This window comes from Opisthocomus hoazin, chromosome 1 (genome assembly GCF_030867145.1).
Source record: "Opisthocomus hoazin isolate bOpiHoa1 chromosome 1, bOpiHoa1.hap1, whole genome shotgun sequence".
Taxonomy (NCBI): domain Eukaryota; kingdom Metazoa; phylum Chordata; class Aves; order Opisthocomiformes; family Opisthocomidae; genus Opisthocomus; species Opisthocomus hoazin.
The window spans coordinates 154,236,213-154,258,597 of NC_134414.1; the positions used below are offsets into that span (position 1 = coordinate 154,236,213).

Genomic DNA, 22,385 nt, shown 5'->3' on the forward strand with positions numbered 1-22,385 from the left:
TTCCCTTGGCGGCGAGGCGGGGCCACCGGCGGCGGGGCGGGGCCACCGGTGCTGCCGGGACGCGTCGCGGTGCTGCCGCCCGGTGCCCATCGCGTCGGTCAGCGGCCGTGAGACGCTGGTTCCCAGCGGCACCGGGTGTGCCCGCACCCGAGCTGCCGCCGCTGACGCCAGGCGTGTCTTTCTGACCGGCTGCGTGGAGGAGGAGGGTGCGGGGTTGGACCAGCTGACCCGCTGAGGTCCCCTCCGAACCCGAACGTTCCGTGATCGAAGTTCCGTGATTGTGAGCGGGCGCCGGTCTCCTTGACGACCTCCTGCGGCACCAACTGCCCAACCGCCGGCCGCCGCTCCAGGGGCTGCATCCTGAGCCCTCCGCTCCTTCCCCTCGCCCCGCGATGGCCGCGCTCCTTCTCCACCTCCTCCTCCTCCTCCAGCTGCTCGGCTCCTGCCCCCGAGGCTTGGGGGCCCCCGCTGCCCGCCTCCAGCCGCCGCCGCTGCGGGTCACCTGCCGGGACCCCGAGGCACGGGTCTCCCAACGGTGGGACAGCAAGCGCCGGGTTTCGTGCCTGTGGAGCGGCACCGTGATGCTGCGCTACCGGCCCACACCGGGAGCCCAAGCAGAGGCGGGGAGGGAAGCGGGGCCGCTGTCCCCACCGCGCTGCTCCTGGTACTTCGGCTCGTCCTGGGTGACCGACACGTCGCGCTGGTCGGGCCAAGTCGCGGTACCGACGGGCCTCCCCCCATCGCCCGCGGCCTCCGTCCTCCTCACGGTGCGGTGCTCCTCCACCTCCTGCCCCGCGCCCGGCTGCTCCCACCGCAACGCGACCGTCGAGGTATCGGCGCAGGACGCCCGGCTCTTCGTGCTCTGGCCTCAGGCGCAGCCGCTCCGGGCCAGGCAGCCGGTAGAGCTGGGTTGGTGCTCCCGGCTGAGGAGCGAAGGTTGGCAGTACCGCTTCAGCAGCCCGGGGGGCAGCCCCGCAGCCCTCCGCCTGCCCAGCAGCCAGCACCGAGCCCCGCCGCCGCCCGCCGCCTACCCAACGGCCGAGCTGCGACGGACCTGCGCCGCCTACCACAGCTACCGCCTGACCGTCCGCTACGGCCACCACGGGCTCCACGTCGCCTCGGTCAGTGTCGAGCAGGTGCCTCAGCTGAACCTCAGCCTCTCTCTCCAGGTGCAGCCCGGCCCGCTGCGGCTCCTCAGCGTCCGCTCCAGGCTCCTCAGCGTCGCTCGGCAGCCCCTCAGCCTCTCCTGGAGGCTTCAGCCCCTCACGCCGAGGACGCTGGCCTACAGGCTGGTGGACACGCAGGCCGTAGGAGGTTGGCTCCACTCCTACGGTTCCTTTACTCTGCAGAGCAACTTCTGTGCCGTTCCCGTAACTCAGAGCCCAGGTGAGGTGGCGGTGGCCAGCATGTATTTCCACGTTGATGGAGAGAGGTTCGAGGAACTGACGGGAGATCTGCATCTACGCAACGGTACCCTGAGCCTAACCGCAGGCCGAGAAGCTCCCACCCGTGTCAACCTTCCGCTGGGGAAGACCACCTTGAGCACTCACATTGTCAGGTACCACCACGGAACATTTTACGCGACCAGAGAAAACAACAGCCCTCTTTCCGCGGACGGCCCTAACACGCACACTGTGTTCTACCAACACAAGGAGCTCTCCTACTTACTCTCCATAGAGCTGGTGGCCTTCCAGTGGTACAAGTTCAACATGCACCTTTATACGAACCAGAAGAGGGCTTTGTTTAGGCCCCTGTCAGAAAGAGACCTTGAAGTCCACGTTTTCAGCAGCGGCCGTCCTTCTTTGCCACAGAGCTTTACTTATTTAGTGTGGTTTATCCCTGCACAACACCCGATGCTACAGTGCGAGTGGACCTTCCACCTGCAGCTTTTTGGAGCGCGCAGAGACCACCTTCTCCAGAACAGCACGTACACATACAACGATCACGTCAGAAACGCCACACGTTTGGTCCGTCGCTCCGCTTTACCCTTTGATCCGGACAAATACACGGGGTTTGCGGCAAAAGTGGACTGTACCACAAGTGCACATATTCCGGCTCTTTTGGGAGTCAGAGTCAACAACTACGCTGCCAAAACCGTGGAAGCGCCGGTGGCTTGCCACCAACAAGCCTGCCACATACAAACCGTGCAGATTCAGAAACCCGTTCTCCACGCCTCTGTCCTGCGCCAGAAGAGGGCGACATCTTTTTACCTCTTTGTCAGACTGGTAGTAGACTGCAAAGTCGGTATATTCATCAAGCCCTTGTGGCGAATCTATTCCGTTCCGGACACGACCACGGTTCCCAACTGGACACAACCGATAAACTCTTCTGCGATGTACGGCGTCGATATGATCCGCCTAACTGTTCCCAGTTTTACTCTAGATTATGGGCTGTACCTGTTTTATTTCACTGTCGAGGTAACCCCGATTCGGACCACAACAGTGCTCAGGGGCTCAGATCAAGTTTATATTCAGATCGAGAGAAGCGATCTCCAGGCAGACATTGCAGGAGGCACGTTCCGCACAGTGGGTTTTTCTGATAACTGGACTCTGGATGGCTCTGCATCCAGTGATCCCGATTCACAGGAAGGACTGAAGGGAATCACATTCACTTGGTACTGCACTAAAGAGGTGTCAGACTATAAGAACATGAAACTCAGTCCAGGGAACAGGTGCCATCCAGCCCAGCGGGATTTGAAATGGTTAACATCCTCGGGTCCAGTTCAAGCAGTGCCACCAGAATCGCTCCCAGGAAACACCGTATACTACTTCCGTCTCGTGATTGAAAAGGACACCAGGAGGAGTTACGCCGACCAAACTGTAGAGGTGCGGCCCGGCTCCCCACTCCTTCTGGACGTGATGTGCCTTGAAAACTGTGGTAGCACTCTAATTCCAACGGAGAGATTTGCCTTGTCTGGAAAATGCCTAAACTGCAGAACAACCAGCCAGCCAGCCTACTACTGGTCCCTTCTTTCACAAAACTCTACAGAAATTAGCTTTGACTGGTCTGCCAGAACGTCAACGGGCAGGTCTGGGGCTTACCTGTCTATACATGCTCTGACTTTCACAAAGACTGCACATCGATCCTACGTACTTCTGTTGAAAGTAACGACCTGGGATGGTAGGTCCTCGATCTACAGACACGCGTTTCAGGTCAATTCTCCTCCGACGGCTGGCAAATGTACCATCAGCCCACGCTGGGGTACAGCCTTTCTGACAAAATTTGTTGTTCAGTGCAGTGGATTTTCTGACAGCAATTCACCTCTGACATACAAAGTGATAGTAGCTTCCAATGTACCCAAAACCACCAAAGTAACTTCCGTGGAGGAAAATACATTTGGCACAATCCTGTACTTTGGTTATCGGCCTAAAACTCCTCCCTCTTTTCTCCCAGTTGGAGTGCCCTCTCAGAAGTACGCCCTGACACTTTACGTTCAAGTCCACAATTCCCTTGGGGCGTTTACCCAAGTGACTTTACAGGCCCACGTACAGAACCCACTTAACAGTCGACCGCTAGCTGTTGTGTTTCATGAACTGGTGGCCTCCGTGAACGGTTTAAGCGCACCGATGACATCTTATCTCCAGACTGGAGATTATCTTAGCGCGGGCTATTTGGCTTACGTAGCAGCCTCGGTCTTGAACTACATCAAAGGCCCACCAACTCTCCAGCTCCCTAAGGCTCAGTTTCGGGAAAGCCTGATTAGAACAGCCCTGAATATTTCAGTTGAGAGCATGATGGAAATCAACCAAGTAGTTGCTTCTCTTTCTCAAGTCACAGAGGAAGCTGACGAAGTGAACGTTACATCACAAGACCTTGCCATTGAGAAGCTGACAGAAGTAACGGGAGTGCTGAAGGTCCAGAGGAATGAGAGCCATTGGTCTGAGCAGGCAGAAATTCAGACCAGTGGAATACTAAGATGCTTGTCCAACATCCTGAGAGCCGCTCTTCTGCATCGCAGGAACATCAATGTAAGCGGAGTTAAACAAGTCTTCTCCATCATGGAAAATTTAACGGAGATAGTTTTCCAGGGCAAAGTCCCTGGAGAAACAGAAACTCTACTGGAAACAAAACACTGGAATATCACTCTGAAGAAAGACGAAACCTGGAACCTTACAAATTCTTTCTCTACCAGAAACGCCTGCAGGAATTGCTTTTATCCATCACTGAAAAAGGGAGATTATTCAGGATCACCCGATGATGCTGTGATTTCCACTGCCCTTTATGAGTTTGATGAGAACCCCTTCCCCTGGTTAGGTTACACATCAGAAATTGCAACAATGATCTTGGGGTTCAAAATGTCAGAGACAAAGGCTAATGGCGATCTCCTAGGGATCGCGCCTGAAGGAGCAGAAATTACTATTGCTAGGAAAGACAAGGAGTCTTCAACTTTTCAGTTGGCAATGGGACCCGATAAAACACAAGCTTACACAACTGGAGGATTTAGTTTTGAAGTCAACAGAAATACCAAGAGCATATACATCCAGATCCTGACGAAATTAAAAGTTGCTTTCGAGGTGCTAGTATTTACAGGTGCCAACGTCACTCGTGCTCATCCCATAGCCTCGTTTGCTGCTTTTCACAACATGCCAACAGTTGCAAGCAAAAACACGACAGCTAGCGCTGACTGTAACATTAAGGCTCCCTATATCATCTGCCTCCCAGAGTCACTGCTGACAGCCACAGCTCAAGGAAGCGATACAGACACTTGTAACATCTCCATCGTCTTGCTGGCACCCTATGTCGTACGGTATCAAACGCAGAGACTGGTGACGATACACATTTTTAGTGATCAGTGCTTATTTCTGGATGGCGTTCAAAGCCTGTGGAGAGAAGACACCTGCAGGCTTGGCTCCCTGACCGACTGGCAGAGGGTACACTGTGTCTGCAATATGAAGCGGAGTCGCAGAAGTCTGTCAGTCCACACTGGGTCAAATGCATCCTCATTCAGCATCAGGTTCCTGGCAGCCAAGGTAATAGTTACCCCCAACACAGTAGATCTAGGAAAAACCCTGATAGCAGACGTATCTAAAAACCCAGTCACCCTCTTAGCAGTCATCTTTATTTTTGCCGTCTACTTTCTTTTGGCCCTCTGGGTCATGAGAAAAGACAGGGCTGACAGGGAAAGACAAGACAAGATTATAGTTCTGGCAGACAACGACCCCTTTGATAAAGTGAGCTTTTTGGTCACTTTATACACAGGCAGTCGCTGGGGAGCTGGAACCAAAGCAGATGTCTTTCTTCAGCTCATTGGCCAGAACGGCACAAGTGATGTCCATTGTTTACGGGACCCACATTTTCTGTCTTTCCAACGAGGAAGCACTGATTGCTTTCTGTTAACTGCTAAAAAAGACTTGGGAGACATTTGCTCCTTCAGGGTCTGGCACAACAACAGGGGCCCATCTCCAAGCTGGTACTTAAGCAGAGCCAAAGTTGAGAATATGTCCACCGGGAAGACCTGGTTCTTTATATGCAGGAAATGGCTTTCTCTTGACAAGGGCGATCACTTACTAGAAAGGACATTTTCTGTCACAAACCCCAAGACACCTCTGCCCAAAACTGACTATTTTTTGATTAATTTTGCCAACAGCCTGATACAGGGCCATCTGTGGCTCTCGATTTTTGCTCATGGTCTCATGGGCACTTTCAGCAGGCTCCAAAGGTTGTCTTCTTGTTTAGCAATACTATTATTAAACTTGCTAGTTAACATAATCTTCTTTAATGCTGATAAGAGTGAAGAAGCTCCAAAACACTTGAGGTATCTGAGATCAATAACAGTAGGAATTGAATGTGCTTTGCTTACCCAACCTGTGGAAATGATGATAATTGCCTTATTTAAGTATTCCTCGAAGAGACCTTCTCCTCGTGGTGTGGCTCAGACAGACCCAAAGGCAAATTCACCCCTCCTGTCTGGGTATCTTAAAAACTGGAAGGAACGTTTGCAAAAATTGTACCTTTCAGAAACTTCACCACAATCGAGAAATATTAGTCCCTCGGGGAATCTTCCTGGCGCCAGCAGCCACTCACAGAGCCCACCACATTCCAGAAAGATGGGAAGCAAGGGAGGAGCTCCCCAAACCTGGAGTAATTGCACAGTTTCTGAAAGAGACGCAAATGTGATTGAAACAGAAGAGCAGACGATCATTGCAAATTCCCCTCCAACGCCTAAGGTCTGCCAGACCAGGCCACCATCAAATTCCGATTTTAGTAATAATTATGCAGAAGAAGGGGGCAACTTTCAGAAAGAAAGGAAACCACTGAGCATTACCTCCATGCCCTTTCACAAGAGACCGCACACAGCTTTTTGTTGGTGGTGTGCCTGTCTCTCGTGGGCACTAGTTATAGCTGTAACCGGGGTATCATCATTTTTCATTGTGTTATATGGTTTGTCTTACGGCTATCAGACGTCGCTAGAGTGGCTTTTGGCATCTGCAATCTCCTTCATTGAGAATGTGTGTCTCCTTTCCGTTCTAAAAACCAGTTTTTTCTCAGCTGTGAGTACAATTCATCCAAAATACTGTGAAAACATCACGTGGTTAACTCAGGGAAAGTATTCTGAGAGCAAGTTTGCTAAAGAAATGATGAGTGCTGATGAGATGCAAGAGGTGCACTTGAAACTTGCTAAAGTCAGAGGCACTAAGCAATATAAGCCTTTAGCAGCTGATGAAATTGCAAACATGCTGAAAAGGGCAAAACTTAAAGTCAAGGCATTTACTTTCATAAAAGGTTTCACCAGTCACCTTGTCTTTTTAACGCTGCTGTTATATTTTGCCTATTCCACTGAGAACGCCAACAGTTTCCACTACAACCGATTCATCCATAACCAACTGTCTCCACAACTCTCCAGTGTAGATAAGCCAGAACATGTCTACGTGTGGGTGAAAGACTCGTTCTTGCCTTTGATCCACAATGACATTCAGCCAACCTTTCTTTCCGAGAGCTGGTCCAAAATCATCGGTTTGCCTAGGATGAGGCAAGTGCGGGCTAAGGGTACTGTGAAAAACTGTTTCCGTCCTCACAGCTTTGGAAATAATTCTGTGATCAGTAAAAGCCACTGTCTTCACAAATACGGTAGCGACATCCCAGAGAAAGGTGACTATGCTGGCGCTTGGACAAAGGTGGCCAACCAGTCTGCTCCCAAGGATGCCAGCGGTTATGATGGGTTCACCTACCAGCGGAACAGCACTCTGTGGATGTATTATTCATACGGAGATTTGCACACATACGGACCAGCAGGATACACGTTTTACTTTTTCCCTGAAGAAGGAAGACACAACTCAACGACCAGGCTGGATGCTCTACAACAGAGCAACTGGCTTGATGAAAAAACGTGGGCTGTGATCATTGAACTAACTACATTTAACGCAGATGTAGGTCTCTTCTGCACCATTTCGGTCATATTTGAAATGTCTCATTTTGGGATCGTAAAACCAAGTTTGTCAGCACACTCTTTCGCACTCCCCATTTTTCAGCAGCAAACCAAAGCTCAAATGTTGATGTTCGTAGTTGTGCTTGCCTTTCTGTTCATTTACGTTGCAGATGAGCTTCACACCATAGGCCAAGAAAAGAAAGATTATATTAAAAACATTTCCAATATAAACAACTTAGGCTTAAAAATAGTATTCCTCCTTTTTGTTTTTTTAAAGGTCATAAAGTTTAATTTAGGAGCAGATATAGTGAAGTTTTACTTACTTCATCCAAATGATTTCATTCATTTTCATGCAGTTTCTCATTTAGATCAGATTTTAAGGATTACTATGGGCTTTTTAGCATTTTTTGTCGTTTTGAAAACTCTGAAATATTCTCAGTTCTTTTACAACGTGCGCCTGGCACAAAGATCGATCTTGGCAGCCCTTCCCGGAATCTCCTCAATGGCCCTCGTGGTGCTGGTGTGCTCCTTTGTGTTTATGGCTTTTGGCTACCTTGTGTTTGGGCAGCACGAATGGAATTACAACAACATGATTCACTCAGTTCAGACCGTATTCTCTTACTGTGTCTCAGCTTTCAGAGACACCACGTTTTCATCCAACAGGTTGCTGGGTTGTCTGTTCCTAACCTCTTTCGTGTTGGTGATGATCTGTGTCCTGATCAATCTCTTCCTAGCTATTATTCTGTCTGCCTATGGAGATATGAAACAACCCGTCTATGAAGAACCATCTGATGAAGCACAAGTGGTTACTTTTGTATTGCAAAGGCTCAGAAAGATATTTTATTTTCTGATCTGTAAAACACCCAAAACCAGGGAGCCTGCCCATTTTGACATTCCACTCTATGGGCAGTCTGAGAGAAGACATCAGCGACATTTAGGACTGAAGAAGAGAAAAACAGATGGGGAAAAAATGGCTGATCTTGTCATATAAGCAAGGATTCTGTATTTAAGACTACCTTTTACTCTGCAGTATCTGCATTTTAAGTAAATGTTTGTAAATAAATGTTTTACTTTTAAGAATGCTTTAACGTTCAACTCCTTATTAGTGATTGTGCGCAGATTTTTTTCCAGACTCTTTGGCATCAGTATCGGTGGTACTTGTCACGGTGTGGTGGGCTGACCCCAGCTGGCAGCTCAGCCCCCACCCAGGTGCCTGCTCACCCCCACTCTGGCAGCATGGGAAGAGAATCATAGAATCACAGAATCACAGAAAGTTTTGGGTTGGAAGGGACCCCTAGAGGTCATCTAGTCCAACCCCCCCGCAGCAAGCAGGGACACCACTAACTCTAGATCAGGTTGCTCAGAGCCCCGTCCAGCCTGGTCTGGAATGTTTCCAGGGATGGGGCCTCCACTACCTCTCTGGGCAACCCGTTCCAGTGTTTCACCACCCTCATTGTAAAGAATTTCTTCCTTATATCCAGCCTAAACCTACCCTGTTTTACTTTAAAACCATTACCCCTCGTCCTGTCACTGCTGTCTCTACTAAAAAGATTGTCCCCATCTTTCCTATAGGCTCCCTTTAAGTACTGAAAGGCTGCAATCAGGTCTCCCTGCAGCCTTCTCTTCTCCAGGCTGAACAAGCCCAACTCTCTCAGCCTGTCCTCCTAGGAGAGGTGCTCCAGCCCTCGGATCATTTTTGTAGCCCTCCTTTGGACCCGCTCCAACAGTTCCATGTCCTTCTTGTGCTGAGGGCTCCAGAGCTGAACGCAGTACTCCAGGCGGGGTCTCACCAGAGCAGAGTAGAGGGGCAGAATCACCTCTCTCAACCTGCTGGCCACGCTTCTCCTGATGCAGCCCAGGACACGGTTGGCCCTCTGGGCTGCCAGCGCACATTGCCGGCTCATGTCCAGCCGAAGAGCACTGTATAGCTGCTGCATTGCCTCGTGTACAACACCGGGCCGAAGAAATCAAGTCGAAAGGGCTGATACCTTTTCAGCCTCCACAGTTTCCCCATTTCAACTCTCCCCTACTGTGAAATCTACCCTTAAACACCTGGACTTATTCTCTTACAGGATTTTGGAAGAAAGCTATGTCATGAAGGATCCTTTCACCCCTGACAAGGACAAATTCCTCATCCTTGGGTCTCATTGCAGTTTGTGTAGCAGATCAGTGTGCGTTGGTACAGTAAGTAACAAGCAAAACAAGCTTCTTCAGTCATTTCTTTTTGTTCCAGTCCTGGCGACCCGTTAAAGACCGAACAGCAAAACCCCAAACGGCCTATTTTTAAGGCAAGCTGATTGTATATTCTTGTTGATTTCCCCAGATAAAGCTCTTTGTATTAAATGAAAATGATCAGCGTCTTCAAGTGTTCAGTTTACAGATGAGCACAGTCCAGCCTCACAAACACAACGAGTGCCGTTTCCCACTTTCTCAGCACATGAAAGTGCAAGGGGGATCACATAGCACTTCAAGACCTTTAGGGTTCAGTAGATCGTACTATACCAACGGTAGGTTTTTCTTCGCTAAAGGGGATATAAACATCCACGGATTGTTAGGTTTGCATCCACAGCACAGGGCTGCCGCCCCATTTGCAATAGCTAACGTAGAAAGTGAGCAGGGAGGGGAGTTGTGCAATGCTGTGATAGCTCTCTGAAGAAGACTGAATTGGAGCAGCAGCTGGTAGGCAACCTGAAGCTATGAAATCTGACTGCGGTCCAGAAAGGTGGTGTAAAATTACAGTTGTCTTAATTCCTTCTCCTCGGTGCAGAACTGGTCCCTTTGTTAGCTGTGAGTTCAAAGCAAAAATGAAGACAAGTTACTACGCAGTTATCAGTGTCCGGAGGCTGTACTGTGCTTCTTTGAGGCAGTACAATGAACTAAGAAAACTTATGTTCTGCTCCTTTCCCTTGGCGGCGAGGCGGGGCCACCGGCGGCGGGGCGGGGCCACCGGTGCTGCCGGGACGCGTCGCGGTGCTGCCGCCCGGTGCCCATCGCGTCGGTCAGCGGCCGTGAGACGCTGGTTCCCAGCGGCACCGGGTGTGCCCGCACCCGAGCTGCCGCCGCTGACGCCAGGCGTGTCTTTCTGACCGGCTGCGTGGAGGAGGAGGGTGCGGGGTTGGACCAGCTGACCCGCTGAGGTCCCCTCCGAACCCGAACGTTCCGTGATCGAAGTTCCGTGATTGTGAGCGGGCGCCGGTCTCCTTGACGACCTCCTGCGGCACCAACTGCCCAACCGCCGGCCGCCGCTCCAGGGGCTGCATCCTGAGCCCTCCGCTCCTTCCCCTCGCCCCGCGATGGCCGCGCTCCTTCTCCACCTCCTCCTCCTCCTCCAGCTGCTCGGCTCCTGCCCCCGAGGCTTGGGGGCCCCCGCTGCCCGCCTCCAGCCGCCGCCGCTGCGGGTCACCTGCCGGGACCCCGAGGCACGGGTCTCCCAACGGTGGGACAGCAAGCGCCGGGTTTCGTGCCTGTGGAGCGGCACCGTGATGCTGCGCTACCGGCCCACACCGGGAGCCCAAGCAGAGGCGGGGAGGGAAGCGGGGCCGCTGTCCCCACCGCGCTGCTCCTGGTACTTCGGCTCGTCCTGGGTGACCGACACGTCGCGCTGGTCGGGCCAAGTCGCGGTACCGACGGGCCTCCCCCCCTCGCCCGCGGCCTCCGTCCTCCTCACGGTGCGGTGCTCCTCCACCTCCTGCCCCGCGCCCGGCTGCTCCCACCGCAACGCGACCGTCGAGGTGTCGGCACAGGACGCCCGGCTCTTCGTGCTCTGGCCTCAGGCGCAGCCGCTCCGGGCCAGGCAGCCGGTAGAGCTGGGTTGGTGCTCCCGGCTGAGGAGCGAAGGTTGGCAGTACCGCTTCAGCAGCCCGGGGGGCAGCCCCGCAGCCCTCCGCCTGCCCAGCAGCCAGCACCGAGCCCCGCCGCCGCCCGCCGCCTACCCAACGGCCGAGCTGCGACGGACCTGCGCCGCCTACCACAGCTACCGCCTGACCGTCCGCTACGGCCACCACGGGCTCCACGTCGCCTCGGTCAGCGTCGAGCAGGTGCCTCAGCTGAACCTCAGCCTCTCTCTCCAGGTGCAGCCCGGCCCGCTGCGGCTCCTCAGCGTCCGCTCCAGGCTCCTCAGCGTCGCTCGGCAGCCCCTCAGCCTCTCCTGGAGGCTTCAGCCCCTCACGCCGAGGACGCTGGCCTACAGGCTGGTGGACACGCAGGCCGTAGGAGGTTGGCTCCGCTCCTATGGTTCCTTTACTCTGCAGAGCAACTTCTGTGCCGTTCCCGTAACTCAGAGCCCAGGTGAGGTGGCGGTGGCCAGCATGTATTTCCACGTTGACGGAGAGAGGTTCGAGGAACTGACGGGAGATCTGCATCTACGCAACGGTACCCTGAGCCTAACCGCAGGCCGAGAAGCTCCCACCCGTGTCAACCTTCCGCTGGGGAAGACCACCTTGAGCACTCACATTGTCAGGTACCACCACGGAACATTTTACGCAACCAGAGAAAACAACAGCCCTCTTTCCGCGGACGGCCCTAACACGCACACTGTGTTCTACCAACACAAGGAGCTCTCCTACTTACTCTCCATAGAGCTGGTGGCCTTCCAGTGGTACAAGTTCAACATGCACCTTTATACGAACCAGAAGAGGGCTTTGTTTAGGCCCCTGTCAGAAAGAGACCTTGAAGTCCACGTTTTCAGCAGCGGCCGTCCTTCTTTGCCACAGAGCTTTACTTATTTAGTGTGGTTTATCCCTGCACAACACCCGATGCTACAGTGCGAGTGGACCTTCCACCTGCAGCTTTTTGGAGCGCGCAGAGACCACCTTCTCCAGAACAGCACGTACACATACAACGATCACGTCAGAAACGCCACACGTTTGGTCCGTCGCTCCGCTTTACCCTTTGATCCAGACAAATACACGGGGTTTGCGGCAAAAGTGGACTGTACCACAAGTGCACATACTCCGGCTCTTTTGGGAGTCAGAGTCAACAACTACGCTGCCAAAACCGTGGAAGCGCCGGTGGCTTGCCACCAACAAGCCTGCCACATACAAACCGTGCAGATTCAGAAACCCGTTCTCCACGCCTCTGTCCTGCGCCAGAAGAGGGCGACATCTTTTTACCTCTTTGTCAGACTGGTAGTAGACTGCAAAGTCGGTATATCCATCAAGCCGTTGTGGCGAATCTATTCCGTTCCGGACACGACCACGGTTCCCAACTGGACACAACCGATAAACTCTTCTGCGATGTACGGCGTCGATATGATCCACCTAACTGTTCCCAGTTTTACTCTAGATTACGGGCTGTACCTGTTTTATTTCACTGTCGAGGTAACCCCGATTCGGACCACAACAGTGCTCAGGGGCTCAGATCATGTTTATATTCAGATCGAGAGAAGCGATCTCAAGGCAGACATTGCAGGAGGCACGTTCCGCACAGTGGGTTTTTCTGATAACTGGACTCTGGATGGCTCTGCATCCAATGATCCCGATTCACAGGAAGGACTGAAGGGAATCACATTCACTTGGTACTGCACTAAAGAGGTGTCAGACTATAAGAACATGAAACTCAGTCCAGGGAACAGGTGCCATCCAGCCCAGCGGGATTTGAAATGGTTAACATCCTCGGGTCCAGTTCAAGCAGTGCCACCAGAATCCCTCCCAGGAAACACCGTATACTACTTCCGTCTCGTGATTCAAAAGGACACCAGGAGGAGTTACGCCGACCAAACTGTAGAGGTGCAGCCCGGCTCCCCACTCATTCTGGACGTGATGTGCCTTGAAAACTGTGGTAGCACTCTAATTCCAACGGAGAGATTTGCCTTGTCTGGAAAATGCCTAAACTGCAGAACAACCAGCCAGCCAGCCTACTACTGGTCCCTTCTTTCACAAAACTCTACAGAAATTAGCTTTGACTGGTCTGCCAGAACGTCAACGGGCAGGTCTGGGGCTTACCTGTCTATACATGCTCTGACTTTCACAAAGACTGCACATCGATCCTACGTACTTCTGTTGAAAGTAACGACCTGGGATGGTAGGTCCTCAATCTACAGACACGCGTTTCAGGTCAATTCTCCTCCGACGGCTGGCGAATGTACCATCAGCCCACGCTGGGGTACAGCCTTTCTGACGAAATTTGTTGTTCAGTGCAGTGGATTTTCTGACAGCAATTCACCTCTGACATACAAAGTGATAGTAGCTTCCAATGTACCCAAAACCACCAAAGTAACTTCCGTCGAGGAAAATACATTTGGCACAATCCTGTACTTTGGTTATCGGCCTAAAACTCCTCCCTCTTTTCTCCCAGTTGGAGTGCCCTCTCAGAAGTACGCCCTGACACTTTACGTTCAAGTCCACAATTCCCTTGGGGCGTTTACCCAAGTGACTTTACAGGCCCACGTACAGAACCCACTTAACAGTCGACGGCTAGCTGTTGTGTTTCATGAACTGGTGGCCTCCGTGAACGGTTTAAGCGCACCGATGACATCTTATCTCCAGACTGGAGATTATCTTAGCGCGGGCTATTTGGCTTACCTGGCAGCCTCGGTCTTAAACTACATCAAAGGCCCACCAACTCTCCAGCTCCCTAAGGCTCAGTTTCGGGAAAGCCTGATTAGAACAGCCCTGAATATTTCAGTTGAGAGCATGATGGAAATCAACCAAGTAGTTGCTTCTCTTTCTCAAGTCACAGAGGAAGCTGACGAAGTGAACGTTACATCACAAGACCTTGCCATTGAGAAGCTGACAGAAGTAACGGGAGTGCTGAAGGTCCAGAGGAATGAGAGCCATTGGTCCGAGCAGGCAGAAATTCAGACCAGTGGAATACTAAGATGCTTGTCCAACATCCTGAGAGCCGCTCTTCTGCATCGCAGGAACATCAATGTAAGCGGAGTTAAACAAGTCTTCTCCATCATGGAAAATTTAACGGAGATAGTTTTCCAGGGCAAAGTCCCTGGAGAAACAGAAACTCTACTGGAAACAAAACACTGGAATATCACTCTGAAGAAAGATGAAACCTGGAACCTTACAAATTCTTTCTCTACCAGAAACGCCTGCAGGAATTGCTTTTATCCATCACTGAAAAAGGGAGATTATTCAGGATCACCCGATGATGCTGTGATTTCCACTGCCCTTTATGAGTTTGATGAGAACCCCTTCCCCTGGTTAGGTTACACATCAGAAATTGCAACAATGATCTTGGGGTTCAAAATGTCAGAGACAAAGGCTAATGGCGATCTCCTAGGGATCGCGCCTGAAGGAGTAGAAATTACTATTGCTAGGAAAGACAAGGAGCCTTCAACTTTTCAGTTGGCAATGGGACCCGATAAAACACAAGCTTACACAACTGGAGGATTTAGTTTTGAAGTCAACAGAAATACCAAGAGCATATACATCCAGATCCTGACGAAATTAAAAGTTGCTTTCGAGGTGCTAGTATTTACAGGTGCCAACGTCACTCGTGCTCATCCCATAGCCTCGTTTGCTGCTTTTCACAACATGCCAACAGTTGCAAGCAAAAACACGACAGCTAGCGCTGACTGTAACATTAAGGCTCCCTATATCATCTGCCTCCCAGAGTCACTGCTGACAGCCACAGCTCAAGGAAGCGATACAGACACACATAACATCTCCATCGTCTTGCTGGCACCCTATGTCGTAAGGTATCAAACGCAGAGACTGGTGACGATACACATTTTTAGTGATCAGTGCTTATTTCTGGATGGCGTTCAAAGCCTGTGGAGAGAAGACACCTGCAGGCTTGGCTCCCTGACCGACTGGCAGAGGGTACACTGTGTCTGCAATATGAAGCGGAGTCGCAGAAGTCTGTCAGTCCACACTGGGTCAAATGCATCCTCATTCAGCATCAGGTTCCTGGCAGCCAAGGTAATAGTTACCCCCAACACAGTAGATCTAGGAAAAACCCTGATAGCAGACGTATCTAAAAACCCAGTCACCCTCTTAGCAGTCATCTTTATTTTTGCCGTCTACTTTCTTTTGGCCCTCTGGGTCATGAGAAAAGACAGGGCTGACAGGGAAAGACAAGACAAGATTATAGTTCTGGCAGACAACGACCCCTTTGATAAAGTGAGCTTTTTGGTCACTTTATACACAGGCAGTCGCTGGGGAGCTGGAACCAAAGCAGATGTCTTTCTTCAGCTCATTGGCCAGAACGGCACAAGTGATGTCCATTGTTTACGGGACCCACATTTTCTGTCTTTCCAACGAGGAAGCACTGATTGCTTTCTGTTAACTGCTAAAAAAGACTTGGGAGACATTTGCTCCTTCAGGGTCTGGCACAACAACAGGGGCCCATCTCCAAGCTGGTACTTAAGCAGAGCCAAAGTTGAGAATATGTCCACCGGGAAGACCTGGTTCTTTATATGCAGGAAATGGCTTTCTCTTGACAAGGGCGATCACTTACTAGAAAGGACATTTTCTGTCACAAACCCCAAGACACCTCTGCCCAAAACTGACTATTTTTTGATTAATTTTGCCAACAGCCTGATACAGGGCCATCTGTGGCTCTCGATTTTTGCTCATGGTCTCATGGGCACTTTCAGCAGGCTCCAAAGGTTGTCTTCTTGTTTAGCAATACTGTTATTAAACTTGCTAGTTAACATTATGTTCTTTAATGCTGACAAGAGTGAAGAAGCTCCAATACACTTGAGGTATCTGAGATCAATAACAGTAGGAATTGAATGTGCTTTGCTTACCCAACCTGTGGAAATGATGATAATTGCCTTATTTAAGTATTCCTCGAAGAGACCTTCTCCTCGTGGTGTGGCTCAGACAGACCCAAAGGCAAATTCACCCCTCCTGTCTGGGTATCTTAAAAACTGGAAGGAACGTTTGCAAAAATTGTACCTTTCAGAAACTTCACCACAATCGAGAAATATTAGTCCCTTGGGGAATCTTCCTGGCGCCAGCAGCCACTCACAGAGCCCACCACATTCCAGAAAGATGGGAAGCAAGGGAGGAGCTCCCCAAACCTGGAGTAATTGCACAGTTTCTGAAAGAGACGCAAATGTGATTGAAACAGAAGAGCAGACGATCATTGCAAATTCCCCTCCAACGCCTAAGGTCTGCCAGACCAGGCCACCATCAAATTCCGATTTTAGTAATAATTATGCAGAAGAAGGGGGCAACTTTCAGAAAGAAAGGAAACCACTGAGCATTACCTCCATGCGCTTTCACAAGAGACCGCACACAGCTTTCTGTTGGTGGTGTGCCTATCTCTCGTGGGCACTAGTTATAGCTGTAACCGGGGTATCATCATTTTTCATTGTGTTATATGGTTTGTCTTACGGCTATCAGACGTCGCTAGAGTGGCTTTTGGCATCTGCAATCTCCTTCATTGAGAACGTGTGTCTCCTTTCCGTTCTAAAAACCAGTTTTTTCTCAGCTGTGAGTACAATTCATCCAAAATACTGTGAAAACATCACGTGGTTAACTCGGGGAAAGTATTCTGAGAGCAAGTTTGCTAAAGAAATGATGAGTGCTGATGAGATGCAAGAGGTGCACTTGAAACTTGCTAAAGTCAGAGGCACTAAGCAATATAAGCCTTTAGCAGCTGATGAAATTGCAAACATGCTGAAAAGGGCAAAACTTAAAGTGAAGGCATTTACTTTCATAAAAAGTTTCACCAGTCACCTTGTCTTTTTAACGCTGCTATTATATTTTGCCTATTCCACTGAGAACGCCAACAGTTTCCACTACAACCGATTCATCCATAACCAACTGTCTCCACAACTCTCCAGTGTAGATAAGCCAGAACATGTCTACGTGTGGGTGAAAGACTCGTTCTTGCCTTTGATCCACAATGACATTCAGCCAACCTTTCTTTCCGAGAGCTGGTCCAAAATCATCGGTTTGCCTAGGATGAGGCAAGTGCGGGCTAAAGGTACTGTGAAAAACTGTTTCCGTCCTCACAGCTTTGGAAATAATTCTGTGATCAGTAAAAGCCACTGTCTTCACAAATACGGTAGCGACATCCCAGAGAAAGGTGACTATGCTGGCGCTTGGACAAAGGTGGCCAACCAGTCTGCTCCCAAGGATGCCAGCGGTTATGATGGGTTCACCTACCAGCGGAACAGCACTCTGTGGATGTATTATTCATACGGAGATTTGCACACATACGGACCAGCAGGATACACGTTTTACTTTTTCCCTGAAGAAGGAAGACACAACTCAACGACCAGGCTGGATGCTCTACAACAGAGCAACTGGCTTGATGAAAAAACGTGGGCTGTGATCATTGAACTAACTACATTTAACGCAGATGTAGGTCTCTTCTGCACCATTTCGGTCATATTTGAAATGTCTCATTTTGGGATCATAAAACCAAGTTTGTCAGCACACTCTTTCGCACTCCCCATTTTTCACCAGCAAACCAAAGCTCAAATGTTGATGTTCGTAGTTGTGCTTGCCTTTCTGTTCATTTACGTTGCAGATGAGCTTCACACCATAGGCCAAGAAAAGAAAGATTATATTAAAAACATTTCCAATATAAACAACTTAGGCTTAAAAATAGTATTCCTCCTTTTTGTTTTTTTAAAGGTCATAAAGTTTAAGTTAGGAGCAGATATAGTGAAGTTTTACTTACTTCATCCAAATGATTTCATTCATTTTCATGCAGTTTCTCATTTAGATCAGATTTTAAGGATTACTATGGGCTTTTTAGCATTTTTTGTCGTTTTGAAAACTCTGAAATATTCTCAGTTCTTTTACAACGTGCGCCTGGCACAAAGATCGATCTTGGCAGCCCTTCCCGGAATCTCCTCAATGGCCCTCGTGGTGCTGGTGTGCTCCTTTGTGTTTATGGCTTTTGGCTACCTTGTGTTTGGGCAGCACGAATGGAATTACAACAACATGATTCACTCAGTTCAGACCGTATTCTCTTACTGTGTCTCAGCTTTCAGAGACACCACGTTTTCATCCAACAGGTTGCTGGGTTGTCTGTTCCTAACCGCTTTCGTGTTGGTGATGATCTGTGTCCTGATCAATCTCTTCCTAGCTATCATTCTGTCTGCCTATGGAGATATGAAACAACCCGTCTATGAAGAACCATCTGATGAAGCACAAGTGGTTACTTTTGTATTGCAAAGGCTCAGAAAGATATTTTATTTTCTGATCTGTAAAACACCCAAAACCAGGGAGCCTGCCCATTTTGACATTCCACTCTATGGGCAGTCTGAGAGAAGACATCAGCGACATTTAGGACTGAAGAAGAGAAAAACAGATGGGGAAAAAATGGTTGATCTTGTCATATAAGCAAGGATTCTGTATTTAAGACTACCTTTTACTCTGCAGTATCTGCATTTTAAGTAAATGTTTGTAAATAAATGTTTTGCTTTTAAGAATGCTTTAACGTTCAACTCCTTATTAGTGATTGTGCTCAGATTTTTTTCCAGACTCTTTGGCATCAGTTTCGGTGGTACTTGTCACGGTGTGGTGGGCTGACCCCAGCTGGCAGCTCAGCCCCCACCCAGGTGCCTGCTCACCCCCACTCTGGCAGCATGGGAAGAGAACCATAGAATCACAGAATCACAGAAAGTTTTGGGTTGGAAGGGACCCCTAGAGGTCATCTAGTCCGACCCCCCCACAGCAAGCAGGGACACCGCTAACTAGATCAGGTTGCTCAGAGCCCCGTCCAGCCTGGTCTGGAATGTTTCCAGGGATGGGGCCCCCACTACCTCTCTGGGCAACCCGTTCCAGTGTTTCACCACCCTCATTGTAAAGAATTTCTTCCTTATATCTAGCCTAAACCTACCCTGTTTTACTTTAAAACCATTACCCCTCGTCCTGTCGCTGCTGTCTCTACTGAAAAGATTGTCCCCATCTTTCCTATAGGGCTCCTCTCAAGTACTGAAATGCTGCAATCAGGTCTCCCTGCAGCCTTCTCTTCTCCAGGCTGAACAAGCCCAACTCTCTCAGCCTGTCCTCATAGGAGAGGTGCTCCAGCCCTCGGATCATTTTTGTAGCCCTCCTTTGGACCCGCTCCAACAGTTCCATGTCCTTCTTGTGCTGAGGGCTCCAGAGCTGAACGCAGTACTCCAGGCGGGGTCTCACCAGAGCAGAGTACAGGGGCAGAATCACCTCTCTCAACCTGCTGGCCACGCTTCTCCTGATGCAGCCCAGGACTCGGTTGGCCCTCTGGGCTGCCAGCGCACATTGCCGGCTCATGTCCAGCCTTTCGTCTATCAGTACCCCCAAGTCCCTCTCAGCAGAGCTGCTCTCGATCCTTTCATCCCCCAGCCTGCATTGGTACCGGGGATTACCCCGAGAACTGAAGGGCAGAAGTGAGAAAAATGCTCCTGGGTTGAGAGCAGCACAGTTTAAGCAGCGAAGGGGGAGAAGGCCCAAACCCACAAGCAATGCAAAAGCGGTCACTCACCACCCGCAGACCGATGCCCGGCGTGGGTGGGTGCCGCGCCGTGTGGGCGGGCAGAAAGCGGGGGGCTCTGGCTTCAGCCAGGCTGCGGCCTTCCCTTCCCCCCCCAAGTCAATTATTGTGTATTGATTGGCTCTTGGCATGGAATGTCGTGTCCTCAGAAGCGGGACTCAGCAGTGTGGCACGCCTTCGGCGCGGGCATCTTGGTATGTGCATTCGGGGGCCATCTGTGCTTTGTCCAAAGCAATCTCTGAAGCAATCTCTGGCTGCGCAGCCTCCGCGGCGCCACACAGATCACTGAGTTTACAGTGATGGGCTATCCCCCCTTACTTTTGTCTGATAAGATAAGCACCAGTTATTTACTTCTTTTGTTAGCTCTTGGGCTCTTGATGCCTCAGTCCGTTTGTCTTTTGTCTTGCATTGGACAAGTCCAGCAAGGCCATCGATTACACTTGGGCAGCTGTATTTTTATCATTCCAATCCCATGGTGCTACTGGTTTTCCCTCTTCTACTCAGCAGAGCAACGGCCTGCCTTTGATCAGGTACATTCATAAAGAGTCTGAATCGAAGCTGAACATTAATCTTTAGGTTATCCAAGCTCAGTGTTATCGTCTCAGCGTTATTTGGATTGTTGAGATTCAAAAAGGAAAAGAACAATGCTGAGGAATAACAATTCTGTACATGCACCTAAGAAATAGCTTTACACACTGTCTTTATTGGCTTACTTTCTGGTCTACTCACATGTCCTAAGTGCAGTGCTGCAGGAAACATGCCAGACACGAGGGCTTGTGCAATGGCCAGGTCTCCGCACTGTTGATGACCACATTAAGACTGTGAATCTTGCGAGGGGAGCTTTGAGAAGGCGTTCCAGTCTGTGTACACTAGGAGGCTTGTTGACAAGGTGACCAGCCGTGTTAAGACGCTTGATCTTTCCTAACATACCGTTTTTTGGTTGAGTAGAGGGGAAGAGGAAAAGGGAATACACTGACAGGCGCACACATATGTGTGTACATATGTAGACAGATAGCAGAATACCTTTTAAATATGTCTTGTACTCCATATTACTACAGAATCCAAGTTTGGTTTAAGTCCGAGAATGAGCCCGCCTTGCAGGGTGCCCTGTGCAGACAGACACCCAACTGCCTTCTGTAATATTTTGCCTGGGGCTCCCAGGAAGAATAAGGCCTTAGTCTTTCCCAAGCAGATTGCCAAATTATTAATAAATGCACTCCCTTAATACCCTGAAGCAAACAATACAGTCTCTGACATAAAGTAAGCGTATTTCAGGTCACTGTAATGCTCTGTGCTAGAAGCTCCTGCATGCAAGAGGTGGGAACCTTAGCTTTGCAGCAGTGACATAACTAAGAGCACTAAAACCTTTTTATTACACACTCACACGCACTCAGCTTTGGAAGACAACCTCCAATTAAAAGCTGCACAATTGAAACGGTAACTTGACAAGGTACTGCAGTTGGCCGTGCTAAGGAGTGCCTGTCATAAAAATGGAAGGTAAAAAAATGCTTTGAGTCAGAGCACTGAGAAAAACCTAGTAGGATAACATTGAGAGGGTCACCAGTTGCTCTGATTTTGGAAGATGGATAGAAACTGCAGTATAGGACTGAAGGCAGCCACGGTGTTTGTTTTGAAGACGAAGAGAACTGTATAGCTGCTGCATTGCCTCGTGTACAACACCGGGCCGAGGAAATCAAGTCGAAAGGGCTGATACCTTTTCAGCCTCCACAGTTTCCCCATTTCAACTCTCCCCTACTGTGAAATCTACCCTTGAACACCTGGACTTATTCTCTTACAGGATTTTGGAAGAAAGCTATGTCATGAAGGATCCTTTCACCCCTGACAAGGACAAATTCCTCATCCTTGGGTCTCACTGCAGTTTGTGTAGCAGATCAGTGTGCGTTGGTACAGTAACAAGTAAAACAAGCTTCTTCAGTCATTTCTTTTTGTTCCAGTCCTGGCGACCCGTTAAAGACCGAACAGCAAAACCCCAAACAGCCTATTTTTAAGGCAAGCTGATTGTATATTCTTGTTGATTTCCCCAGATAAAGCTCTTTGTATTAAATGAAAATGATCAGCGTCTTCAAGTGTTCAGTTTACAGATGAGCACAGTCCAGCCTCACAAACACAACGAGTGCCGTTTCCCACTTTCTCAGCACATGAAAGTGCAAGGGGGATCACATAGCACTTCAAGACCTTTAGGGTTCAGTAGATCATACTATACCAACGGTAGGTTTTTCTTCGCTAAAGGGGATATAAACATCCACGGATTGTTAGGTTTGCATCCACAGCACAGGGCTGCCGCCCCATTTGCAATAGCTAACGTAGAAAGTGAGCAGGGAGGGGAGTTGTGCAATACTGTGATAGCTCTCTGAAGAAGACTGAATTGGAGCAGCAGCTGGTAGGCAACCTGAAGCTGTGAAATCTGACTGCGGTCCAGAAAGGTGGTGTAAAATTACAGTTGTCTTAATTCCTTCTCCTCGGTGCAGAACTGGTCCCTTTGTTAGCTGTGAGTTCAAAGCAAAAATGAAGACAAGTTACTACGCAGTTATCAGTGTCCGGAGGCTGTACTGTGCTTCTTTGAGGCAGTACAATGAACTAAGAAAACTTATGTTCCGCTCCTTTCCCT

At 49.9% G+C, this 22,385-nt stretch overlaps 2 protein-coding genes across 2 annotated transcripts; both read left to right on the top strand.

Moving 5' to 3' along the window:
* The first annotated feature begins 112 nt into the window (after window positions 1-112).
* LOC142364028 (polycystin family receptor for egg jelly-like) lies at window positions 113-8,454 on the top strand. Its single transcript, XM_075442245.1, has one exon. It carries the CDS (start codon window positions 393-395, stop codon window positions 8,355-8,357), a length of 7,965 nt encoding a protein of 2,654 aa, XP_075298360.1. The 5' UTR covers window positions 113-392; the 3' UTR covers window positions 8,358-8,454.
* A 1,926-nt stretch (window positions 8,455-10,380) lies between these two features.
* On the top strand, window positions 10,381-18,728 carry LOC142364030 (polycystin family receptor for egg jelly-like). The gene has a single exon (XM_075442260.1). It carries the CDS (start codon window positions 10,660-10,662, stop codon window positions 18,622-18,624), a length of 7,965 nt encoding a protein of 2,654 aa, XP_075298375.1. The 5' UTR covers window positions 10,381-10,659; the 3' UTR covers window positions 18,625-18,728.
* The last annotated feature ends 3,657 nt before the right edge of the window (window positions 18,729-22,385 follow it).

What these genes read in the sequence shown, in the direction of transcription:
- LOC142364030 (XM_075442260.1), top strand. Translation starts at nt 10,660, where the DNA reads ATGGCCGCGCTCCTTCTCCACCTCCTCCTCCTCCTCCAGCTGCTCGGC.
- LOC142364028 (XM_075442245.1), top strand. Translation starts at nt 393, where the DNA reads ATGGCCGCGCTCCTTCTCCACCTCCTCCTCCTCCTCCAGCTGCTCGGC.